The sequence below is a fragment of the Erpetoichthys calabaricus genome, chromosome 18, assembly GCF_900747795.2.
Source record: "Erpetoichthys calabaricus chromosome 18, fErpCal1.3, whole genome shotgun sequence".
Taxonomy (NCBI): domain Eukaryota; kingdom Metazoa; phylum Chordata; class Cladistia; order Polypteriformes; family Polypteridae; genus Erpetoichthys; species Erpetoichthys calabaricus.
The window spans coordinates 74,635,299-74,647,829 of record NC_041411.2 but is presented as its reverse complement, the minus strand read 5'-3'; the positions used below and the strand labels follow the sequence as shown (position 1 = coordinate 74,647,829).

The following is a 12,531-nucleotide window of genomic DNA, read 5'->3' as shown; positions in this document are numbered from 1 at the left end:
AAAATGATCTGCGGAGTTGCTCAGACCGTTTCCGGCATTGTATGCAGCTCTGTGTCAACTCGGAAGGGAACTATTTTGAAGGTGATTGTAGTTAACTTTCTTGATTTGTTAAATGAAAAGAGTTACAAACACAGTCTCATTTGTTTTTGTGTCGCACCTCGTATTCTCCATGTGATTCTGTAATAAAATGCAAACTCCCAATTCTCAGGCAACAAGTGTAGCGAGTTAAAAAACATAAGCAAAAGGAAAAGATACCAAAATTGTAACGCACCTCTTTTCCAAATATGTTGAAACGTTTGAAGCACTGTCCGAATATTCTTCCTAAAAAAAAAAAAAAAAAAAATATTCATATATGTAAATGTTATGACATCTCTAGTCAGTTGCATAGAAACATTTGCTGTTTTGGAATTTTGATTTACAGAACAGTAAACTCAACTGCCTTGTGTACGAGTGAGTGAGTCTGCTCAATAACTGACTGGTGCTCTGTCCATAATTAGCTCCTCCCAGGACAGGCTCTACTCCCCCATGATTCTTATGCTAGAATGAACTAGGGGGCTCCGCCCCCTGCTCGCTTCGCTCGCCAACCCCTGGTGTTGGGTAACCCGAAATACATTGATGTATGTATGAGATATATTGGAGTGTAAAGGTGTAGATGACGAACAAAGGAAGTAAAGAACCCATAGCATGGCACGTTAGAAAGATTTATTGGAATATTTCTTTATACACAACATTTGTAGTAAAGATGGTGTGTTGTCCTTGAATGAGTTTTCCTTGGTATGGAGTATCTATAACTTTAACTTTAATGTCAGATGAACGCCGAACTCTTGAGAAGGCTACATAAAGTTGTCCATGTCCAAATACAGGCTCAGAGAGGTATATGCCAACTCTGTCCATGGTTTGTCCTTGGGATTTGTTGATTGTCATGGCAAATGCAGGTTTAATGGGAAATTGGTGTTGTTTAAGTGTAAAAGGTAATTCCAGGTCAGAACTTGTAAGGTCAACTCTAGGAATCAAAACAGTATTGTTAGAATGTGATCCTGTAAGTACTTTTGCTTCAATAACATTGTCTGTCATGGTGTTGATGACTAAACGTAGCTCCGTTAGTCGAGCTGTTTGTTTTTGGAGCCGAGACAGTTTTGCTTCCGCGGTTTCAGACGCGCGTTGTAGGCGCCTATGTTTATTTTTTTTATCCATGCGGGCTCGTTTTTGTAGCTCCGTTAGTTGAGCCGGATCGTTTTGGAGCCGTGACCGTGACTCCTTTAGTTATCCGTTGTCTACCGTTAGTAATATGGATAATTGCACTTACTGTTAATACGGAGCGTTTTCTGTGGTTGTACTGTTAATAATGCATCACTGTAATGTGATTCACATATGCTATATGGTTTGGACGTGTGAGGATGCCGTACGTTTAATACGGAGAGTTCATTTATTCTTATTACCCGGACCATGCTGTGTAGTGTGGACGTTTAGTTCAGAAGCGCGTTGTAGGCGCCTGCGCCTTTCGTACTATCTTTGTGGATCTTTGCAGACTCGGTAGTGTCTTCCGTTTGACTCTGGGGTGCAGTGCAGAATCCTCTTTTCTGTGTGGCTGTGTCGTTAGTCGTTAGCTATGGGCGCGTTGTTGCTTCATGTCTTATTTACGTTAGTTGAGCTCTTTCATTTTTGAGCCGTGACTCCTTCGTTCACGGTGGATCAGACTTTGCTTACGGTTTATGAGACGCGCGCTGTAGGCGCCTGCGCACTGTCTCCTGGGTCCATTGCCGTGTACCTGCGTCCGTGCCTTCCGGTTTACCATTCTCGGTTACTAATATGGATAAGCATGTTTGGAACATGAATGAATGAATGAACAAGCAAGGGATATGGACCTGTTCCGAGTCTCAGCTTAATTAGTTCCACATGACCATTCCATATATTTAAGCACTTAGTCAGTAACAGCATCATGGGGGTACACAATATTAAAGTAGGTAAGAAAATACTAACAGTGTGTGTGTCTGTGCAATTCAGTGGGAAAATGGAGAATTAGTGATGCTCTAATTTATCAGCCGATTTTCACCCCAGGTGACTTGATCAGTGATAGGTAATTTAGTCAATCTCAAAAAAACTTTTCTGTTTTAAATTGCTTTTCTAAAATTTGTGTTAAATTAGTTTTAGTCTCCTTTATGCAAAGTATTATGGTGCTTGACCAATCACATGTTTCATTTTGCTACTGGAATTTTCTGTAAACAGAGAGAAGACAGTCAACAGTCAAACTTTAGATGAGAGTGAAGAGTGGAATATTGGCTTTTACATTAAAGAATTCAATTCAATTCTTTATTGTCATGTGTACAAGTACCACGTACAATGAAAGGCTTGCTTGGATGTGCCCCCGCAGACAGTGAACACACACAATAAATAAATAAGACTAGAATCCTAGGAATAAATAGAGACAGCGGCAGATGTATATGTGCAGGTAGCAGTGGAGGTGACACAAGGTGACTGATTGTTCAGGAGTCTGATTGCAGTTGGGTAGAAACTGTTCCTGAACCTGGAGGTGCGCGTCTGAATGGACTTTAGTCGCTTCCCAGATGGGAGGAGGGTGAAAAGTGACAGTGCCAGGTAGCTGGGGTCCCGCCTGATACGGTTCACTTTCCTGAGACAGCGTGTAGTGTGGATGTCATGGATCGCAGGGAGCTGTGTGCCCATGATCTGCTGTGCTGTATTCACCACCCGCTGCAGAGCTCTGCAGTCCTGAACTGAGCAGTTGCTGTACCAGGATGTGATGCATCAGTACACCTGTAGAATCTGCACAGGGTTGTGGGGGACATCCGGGCTTTACTCAGTCTCCTGAGGAAGTACAGGCACGGTTGGGCTTTCTTGATTACTGCCGCAGTGTGACTTGACCATTTAAGGTCATCAGTGAGGGCGACTCCGAGGAACCTAAAGCTGCTGACCTGCTCCACAGCCTCCCCTCCAATGCAGATGGGGCTGTGCTCTATTGCCTGTTTGCGGAAATCCACAATCATCTCCTTAGTTTTGCTAACGTTGAGGGTGAGGTTGTTGTTCTGACACCATTCTGCCAGGAGTCTGACCTCCTCCCTGTAGGCCGTCGCTTCGTCCTCGCTGATCAGACCTGTTACAGTGGTATCGTCAGCAAACTTGAGGATGGTGTTAGAGCTGTACTTAGCTACGCAGTCATGGGTGTAGAGAGAGTAAGTAAAGCAGGGGGCTCAGCACGCTGCCCTGCGGGGTACAAGTGTTGATGGTGGTGATGGAGGAGGTTTTTCCACCAATACGCACTTGCTGAGGTCTGCTGGTGGAAAAGGTGGAGTTAGTGCTGGGCGGTATACCGGTTCATACCGAAAACCGTTTTTTATTTTTTTTATGATATGGATTTTTCTTATACCGCAACACCGGTTTAAATTGCCTAAACGACGTTCGGAACATGGCGCAGTGGGAAACTGTTCAAGTGGGGACCTTTTTCACTGCTACACCGCTAAACACAGATTTGTTGCACTAGGGCTCTTTTTTTCACTGCTACACCACCAAATACTGGGCGGTAGCATAGGTATGCCGCGCGGTGAAAATGGACAGAGAGCATTCCGAAACTGAAGCTGACGATAAAGTTAAACATAATGACACAGAAGAAGTTTTGCCGAAAAAAAAGGAATCACGTCCGTTTCCTGGAGATACTTTGGTTTTAAAAGGTCAGATGTGTAAATACTGTTTCTATACTACTGGATAACACTGCAAGCCAAGTTGTACTTGTTTTTGTACTTGCTAGTGTATGTTTTGCTTGTATTTATCCTGCGATATGCTGGCGACTCGTTCAGAGATGGGCGCAACTCTGAATGGATGGCATAATTAAACATGTATAACGAAGATATTTTTAAAGTTCTGAACACTCCGTCGGCTAAGTTAATAACTAGTTTTAATTTCACAAAGACGTTTATCTGTGCGGTGATTGCTGCAGGCGCCTGCTCTTAGTGCGGAGGAAGTCAGTTTAAGAAGTGTAGTGATTAACGACTGGGTCGGGGAACACTTAACACAAAGTATTTGATGTGCAGCATTAACTTGTGACGGGGTTTGAGAAAATCTAGTAAATTAAACATTGATTTTAGGATGAAGTTTAGTTTACAACATTCTACTTTAATTATAAAATAAACTATGAGAATAAAGTGGAAATGTCGACTTTAATCTTGACATAGTCAACATGTCGAATTTATTCTCGACATATAGTTTGTTTTTTTCTTCCGTGTCCATATTTTTTTTTTTTTCACAGTGGTCCTAATGCGCTTCCATAGGGCTATACCACAAACAGCATTATAAATGCAAGTTGCAGTTTTTATTATTTGTGTATATAGCTTAGCTTGAAGCAAGGTCCATATTAATGCAGTTTGCCTAAATGATGGTACAGTTGGTAAGATGTCATCACCAAGTTTCACTTGTTTTATTTTATTTTAATTTGGTGAATACTGTGTAATGCACCTGGGCTTGAAGCCTTGAAGTAATGGTGCAGCTATCAGTAATACTATTATGTATTTTATTGTTATTATTTATTAGTTTAAATATTATGCAGTTTAATGATGGTAAAATTGTTTAAAAAGTCACTTAAACGTATCTATCTATCTATCTATCTATCTATCTATCTATCTATCTAAACGTGTCAGTGGACAGAGATTGTTAACATTAACAGAAAGTGTAGTTGGTTTACAAAAAATATTTACTATTTATTCCTTTTCTAAGATATGTTCAGTACAATCCAACTTTTGACAAACACCTCTGGATATTTTACTAAGTCTAAATGCCTCTTTGGATGGTTGAAAATATGTTGTCAAAATCATAGTTTAAACTTTTGCAAAATTTGTTCAATTAAAGGTTCTATATTTTGACTGCATCTGTCATGCAATGTGCTTCCTTCTCTTTAGTGCCACCCCCTTGAAAACTATCACTTTATGGGGCCATGCAAACCTGGATTAATACTTGTGTGCACATTAAAATGTCTTTTTGTACGATGTACAATTCTCATAACAGTCTAATAGGTTATTCTTAGCCAGTCAACTGCAGTAATTGCATTGGAAAATGTGGTTAACATCCACTTATGCATGGGGAAAAAAATACCATCTAATACCGTGAAACCGGCAGAATTTAGAAAAATACCGTGATATAGAATTTTGGTCATACCGCCCACCTCTAGGTGGAGTAATAAAGTGAGGAAAGAGAATCTGAAGAGGAACGGCAGACATGCATGCTGTCTAGCTGAACTTGGAAGACCCATGTCTCCTGCAGAAATGAAAAGAGCACGTCTTTTAATGTGTTCAGACATTTTGATTTTATTCTTTAATTAAAATGGACACTCGTTTTCAGAGTGTGAATAGTGAGTGAGCTTGTGTTTAGTATGGCAGCTCATATTTTTTAATTAGAAAAAGAATAGAAGTGGCCCCCGCCACTTAGTATTAGAATTGTGACTTGTAATTATGATAAGCAATTTATTTTCTTTTATGGGATGTGTATTATGTCTATGTATAAAATGTTGGTGGTCTATCATGCAAAAACTTGCAACCCTGGGCCTTGCCGCTTCATCTTGGTCTCAATGAACAGTTTATGATGTGACAAGAGTAACACGACCCGAGAATTGTTCATGTGGGGTACCTCAGCCATAAAATTCGGCTTCCCGTCCTTCTCAGGACAAGCAGAGTGCCGTACCATCACTAACAGGAAAGTAAAGGCTGTGCTGACGCAGACACAGCAAGTGCCAGTGCACTGAAGGACAATGGCTGCGCATGCACACCACACTGAGAGTGAAGTACATTGCACAGGCCAACTGATGGTTTGTACTGCAAAAGCCACTTATAACAATACTTCTTTACATTTATATAGAATTTTCTCACTACTCAAAACCTTCTCCACGCAAGGAGGACCTGGGATGCAAACCCATGACCTACATATTACGAGTGTGTGTACATGAGGAGCTGAAAGCCAAGCCCACTCCACAGGCTGACCAGTAACCGATAACTCATACACTTTGTTTTGCAATCTGCAAAGTGCACGTACCAAGGTGTGAGGTCAACTACACAATGTAAGCATCATAAATGCAAGTCAAAGAGTCACGAGGATATCAGCTCGCAGGGTAGGACACTGCAGTAGCCTCAGTCCAGTTACCTGGAGCGCCGGGTCCTGAGAGACACTTCTTCGAGGACCATAGATCTGAGTGTTTCTAATGGATAATTTGTGTACATGTTTTATTAGTTTAAAGATGTAGGTGTTAAGGGGATTTTATTTATTTTAGCATTTTTTAGTCACCGAAAAATAAATAAATGTTAAAAATAAAAATGTAAAAGGATAAAGAAAACAAATCAAAATCAGAATTGGAATTGACCAACTCTAGTAGCATGAAATCGGTAATTAGTATAGGCCCTAAAAACACCTGATCAGAGCATCCCTTACACAAACACAACTCTGAATGCTGCAAGCCAGTGTGTGTTGTACACGGTGGCTTTACAAATGGCAACTCTTATCAAACATGGAGCACCACTACCCAAAAAATCTTTTAATCAAAAGCAATGTGTCCTGTGACACAAGTAAACCACCAATTTCAGAGGATAGAATATCTAAATATTGGTCATGAGCATCTTTTCCTGGCGGTTGTGTACTCAACTGTGAACAGACATTTTCCTGAAGGGTAATACTCCATGCCACAAGGCAAGAAAACTATTAAAATGGCTCCAGGAACATAATAATGAATTCACTCCAATGCAGTGGCCTTACCAGATATCACTCCAATAGAGCAACCTGTGGCATGACATGGAAGAAGTTGTTCAGAGTACAGATCCACCATCAGATGAATTTGCAATAACTACAGGACACAATGGAATCAACATTGGCCAACATCCCTGTGCTGGGAAAAATTTAGGCTGCTTATGGAAGCACAGTAATCCCGACTGCTTATATTGATGTGGCATGCATGACACACAGGAATTTTTTTTTTCCAACTCTGTCTCAATATGGATACATGACATAAGAAGTACAGTATTGTTTAATTAAAATAAATAATTTTGTCCTCTACTTGTACATTAAAGCAACATTCATGTTTAAAATCTCCAGTCAGTAATGTCTTGTCGCTTGAAAGACAGACAGTGTCTACCAGCAATGGCCTCTGGGATGATAACACCATCTACATTCTGTCTTATGCTAAAACATGCACTGTGGTTTTACAGAGCACGTGAGAAAAATGGGAAAGGAAGGAAAAACAGATATGGACATAGATAGTGAAACCAAGAAATACGCTTTAGATATAAGCCAGAAAGGAAAATAATCAAGAAAATAAACCAGGCTGCAAAAATCACAAAATTATTATTATTTGTTTAACAGAGTGGTATTTCTGATGATCTGCTGAAAGAAGGTATACAATAGGAAAACAACAGAAAACATATCTCTAACATATACACACTGCCCCCATCAGACAGGTGGCAGTATAGCAGATGTCCTTCAGATTTCTGAACTCTGAAAGTTATTTCTGACACATGCTGTTATTGTGGAAAAAAAAAATTCTCAAAGATGGAAACTGATAACAGTATTAGACACAAAAGGACAACTCTTACCTTTTTGCTTTCGCCCATTGGAGAAGTAGATCTTATTTTGTGAAGCAGCTTTACTGGGGCATTCTTCTCAGCCAGTGTTAGTAACTCCAGCTGCCTTTTCAGGCGGCTCTCTTCTCTCTCTTTTTGAAGCCCACTTGGATAGCGCTCAGATGCAGGTACATACTGTCTAACTGGCTTATTTGTGTTCCATTCTGGTTTTCTGACATTCTTCTCTGACCGTCTACCAGTCCTTTTCTCTGTTCGTGCATAAGGTTCATATTGATCATCTTGACTGGAAAGGTTTTCTTTGCCAGTCACTTTCCTTTTTTCAGCAATTTTAGGATCTCGCTTCACCTTCTTCACATTTGTTTGCTGGTGATATTCAATAGGTATGTCAGGTGTGTCAAGGCCTGTTCTTCTACCCAGTCGCTCTTTAGCATGCTTCTCTTCATATCGTTGGCTTATTTCACCATCTAAAAGTCAAAGTATTATCAAATGAGAAATACTCCATTGCTCACTGCACTTAGACTCTCCATTCATTACAAGTGGTATTCATCCTTGCCTGCCATTTTCATAATCTCTCCTCTTTTCCAGCACTAGTGCTTTGATCTTTATTGGCCAGATCATGAAAATGTCTTCCAGAATCCCTCAAAATTATGCCATAAGGAACACTGTATGTGTCCATAATTGGATTGATGAAAAGACTGTTAATTTAAGCATTCTGGAGTAAAAAAAATGGACATAACTAATGAGCTGTGGCTGTCAAATGTATTATCATACTAACTGAACCTGTGCAACCATGGCAGGACAGATCCAAGAACATCGCTGAATCAACCAATCAGCAGCAGCAACGGGCAAATCTATGGATAATGAGGGTTTACTGTATAACGGAAGAGGACAGCTCCAACGATTGAATGAGGAAGCCTTAGGTTTCATTTTCCCGCTTGCAACGTGACTGTTTCTTCGTGCCGGTCCCAAGCCCGGATAAATGGGGAGGGTTACGTCAGGAAGGGCATCCGGTGTAAAATTTTGCCAAATCAATATGCGGACAGATGATCTGTTGTGGCCATCCCTAACAGGAGCAGCCGAAAGAAGAAGAAGAATAATGTGACTGTTTTCCTTATAAATGAACGTGGATCACTACTGATTCCATTGAAACTACTATCTCTAAAAACCTGTCTCTTACAGAAGTTCTAGTTTTTGGTAGGAAAACCTATAAACTGGTCTCTGACTGGAGTACCATTTGTACAATGGTATCTCATTAGCCTTGAAAGAAGTGATTTTTTTCTTTTATAACTTTCGTCTTGTTACAGGGCATTGTGGAAAGCAGAGAACAGGAGGTGCATAACTTATACAGTAAATGCGCTACAGAAGAAGCAGGAGACAGCAGTGAGGTGGCATGTATGTTACCCGGCATTTGAACAATTAATTTCCAAGTTAACTGATGGTTATTTCATATGTTTACATGTTTACAATGTTGTTCAAAACAAGAATTACTCAAATAGGAGATGCCAAACAGTGTACAATCTCTGGAGCGGATATCAATATGAGAATTATTTGATTACACATTAATTAAATAAAATTAGTATATGTAAGTTAATATTGTATGAACAGTAAGAGATCCTCCTGCTATACCTGTCTGGACTGCAGTTTCCTTCTTTTCAGGATGAATATTGCTGCTCATCTTTTCCACAGCCTCATTCACAGTGCTGTCATGAACATAATCTGAAAGGCGGCTCTGCATGGCATTGTTGCTCGCTTGACTTGAAATACCTTCTAAAGAGAATATATAGATGCAGAAGTGAATAAAAAAGTAAAAACGCAACCAAATTCTATTCTGCACGAATGACACTAATAAGACTTTAACTCTTATTTTACTTTTACGATTCTTTAAGATGCTCTTATTTTATTTTTTTTTTTACCAATCATGTGGGACTTGTCATATGTTTTTTTTTATTTTATACAGTTTTTTTTTTTTTTTAATATATAAAAGAATACAGTGATCCCTCGCCTATCGCGGAAATTACGTTCCAAACCCATCAGCGATAGGTGAAAATCCACGATATAGAAAGACCATATAAATAAACATTTTTTTTATAGTTTAAGCCTTAAAATACCCCTCCCACACACTTTAAACACATGTAAACTTATTAAAGCACACTTTGTAAACACATATGATATGTGGATGTCGGGCTAAGCATATGAGTAAAATCTCTTATTATAAAAAAAAAATCTTGGCAAGGAGACCAGGGAGACAAGGCTTGATCTTCACAGAAGACAATTTGACATCCCGTGAGAGATATTTTAACATCACGTGTGAGATTTTAACATCACGCAAGACAAGGCACTGAGACAGAAGGACAGCTGCTGTACGGGCTTTTAAATGATCGATGCGCAGAGCGACAAGCAGAACAGGTATCTTGGCAGAAGCAGCACAAAGCCAGTAGCTGATCTGTCCACTTCTGCTTAACATGTGTTCAGCCCCCTTCCCTTCACAACGTGAGCGGGAGAGATACGAAGTGGCAGGAGCATAGCGCGCCTCCAGGGGGTTTGAGCGAAGAGATCAAGACCAGATCATCTCGGAGAGACACTTTGATGACACGCAAGACTAAACATTACAACCTTAGCCAGCAAAACCCGTGAGATGGCGACTTTTGCACGTCACACCCTACTCACAAACAATTTAAAACAAGTTCACTGACATCTAACCTAGCAGTTGTTGGAATACTTTTGGCAGACAAACTTCAGGTGCTCCCAGCTCTTAAAACAACGACAAGCAGAACACGCAGCTTGCCAGCAGATGATCCGAGCACTTCTCCTTAGTGTGCATTCAGCTCTCACACACCTTTCCCCCTCCTCCTCCTCCTCCTACATCAGAACACTAGCGGCAGAGACGTAAAGTGCCAAAAGGACAGCTGCTGTACAGGCTTTTAAGTGATTGGCGTGACAAGCACAACACACACCTGGCCAGCAACAGCAGCAAGACACCAACTGAAGTGATCGCATCTCTTTAGCGTGCGTTCAGCTCCCTCCCTTCACAACATGAGCAGCTTTATACGTCCTGCGAGAAAGAGATTTAACCATGCCCGGGGCAGGAAATAAAGAACAAATATTGTTTTCAAAGGTTTATTGTTTTTAAAAGTTTTAAAGTAAAAATGAAAATAATGCATATGTAACAATTCCCATGAAAATAATTTCTTTAAATTGTTTATCCAGTAAACCAAATCCGGGAGTGGGCGAGCGAAGCGAGCAGGGGGCAGAGCCCCCTAGTAATAATAATATTAATAAATCTGTGATGTAGCAGGGGCGCGATAGCTGAACCGCGATGTAGCGGGGGATCACTGTATAGAGTTTCTAGAAATTTCAGCAGGTTCTAGCAGCAGGTAACATCTCCCAGTCTGTTGCCGCTGCTTATCCATACAGTCTTTATTTTATAAAATGCCTTTAGTAGCATATACAATCAATAGACACTTTATGGACAGACTATTAGAAAGTATTTTAAAATACATAAGTAGAATAAAATTAAAATGCATATCAGAAACACAAAACGGATAGACACTAGCTTGGAAAAAAACATATCAAGAACTGAGACCAATGCACTGTGGAAATACGTAAATCAAATAGAAAAAGCTTTAGAACAGTAACACAATAGACTTTTCCTGAAAGGTAAGGTTCTACAATGCAGAGAAGCAGCAGGTCTCCAAGGTAGATATAAATTTAATAGCCTGAGCAGCAAAGTGAGCAAAACCTAAAAGTGAATTTAATGATCATGAAGGTTTATGTAACAATGCGCTGGGCCAGTGAAGAGACTGAACTTAAGAGGCTCTCTTAAAGGTGTACAAACTGAGCAGTAAGAATAAGGACTCTGAATGTTTAATTAAAAATCTTTGTATATTAATTGGCAAGTTTTATAAGGTGTTTTGTTGGTTTAATGTAATCATAGTAAGCATTAGAATTTAACCAACTGAGAAACCTATGAAAGTCTTTATTTACAGGTTCTCCAGTAAAAATGTGGTGAATGGAAAGAACATGGAAAGGGGACCTTCTGAAATGGACAATATTTGGTTCTCATTCCAGATGATTATGTGACACCACTAAATGTAATGTAATGTTTTTTTTTCTGTTTTGTACATTTAGAGTGAAGAATGTGCACCTAAGATATTGACACATTCTCTTTCTTAATATGAATTAGCAATCATAAATGTGCTCCTTAGCCGTCTGTGTGGGAATTTGCTTTGTGAGTGTTGTTGTTGTTTGCAATTCACCTGGGATGTGAACCAGCGACCCTTGGGTTACAAAGATGCAAAGAATCTGTTTATCGTGCCGACCAATAACAGAATCTCCTGTCCCCTTAAGGACATTTGCATCTCCTAAGCAGAAAGCTGTGTATTTCAGTGTGTGTGATATCAATTTGAGCTCTCTGCCTGCCTCCAACTCCTACACACACTACCAGATGGTTACTCTGGCACATCCATCCATCCATTTTCTAAACCCTGTTTTTACAATGAACCCAAAGCTGTGTATCTTTAATTTAAAATGCACTACTTTTGGGTACTTTTAAATGTAATATGTGCTTGTAATCAATATTAGCTTAATCTGTCAGTCTATTTCTTTCACATTTTCAATAATCACCTCAAATAACACAACTGGCCAAGCCTTAATAGCTAGTTTTGTAAAGCTAATACACCACTTTAATAACACTTCAGACAAAACTGAAACACCAAATGTGACATCTTATTTAAAGCAGAGTTGTAGCTCTGACAGTGCGAGATCACCTACCATGTTTGGAAATGGGTTAAACATCATGCATGACATGAACAGCTAATATCACAAGGCTTTGTTTCCACTGAATCATGTGACAACATCAATTACTCATAACACATACAGTGTAGACAGTTATTTACAGTTTAGTTTATTTTTAATCCTATGACTTAATAAGAGCCAATTCTCCTGAGGTTTTTCAGCAATTTAACAC

The 12,531-nt window shown here is 39.7% G+C and overlaps 1 protein-coding gene across 4 annotated transcripts in view; it reads right to left on the bottom strand.

The window, feature by feature from the left end:
* Positions 1-12,531, bottom strand: part of ccdc66 (coiled-coil domain containing 66) — a 58,267-nt gene that overhangs the window by 17,179 nt on the left and 28,557 nt on the right. For 3 of the 4 annotated variants that reach the window (XM_028825352.2, XM_028825355.2, XM_051920999.1), the window contains exons 14-16: positions 9,192-9,332; positions 7,578-8,029; positions 272-321 (exon numbers count right to left, since the gene is read on the bottom strand). In XM_028825352.2, coding sequence (XP_028681185.1) covers positions 272-321; positions 7,578-8,029; positions 9,192-9,332 — 643 coding nt within the window. The remainder of the gene's footprint in view (positions 1-271; positions 322-7,577; positions 8,030-9,191; positions 9,333-12,531) is intronic. The other variant, XM_028825353.2, reaches the window with a different exon arrangement.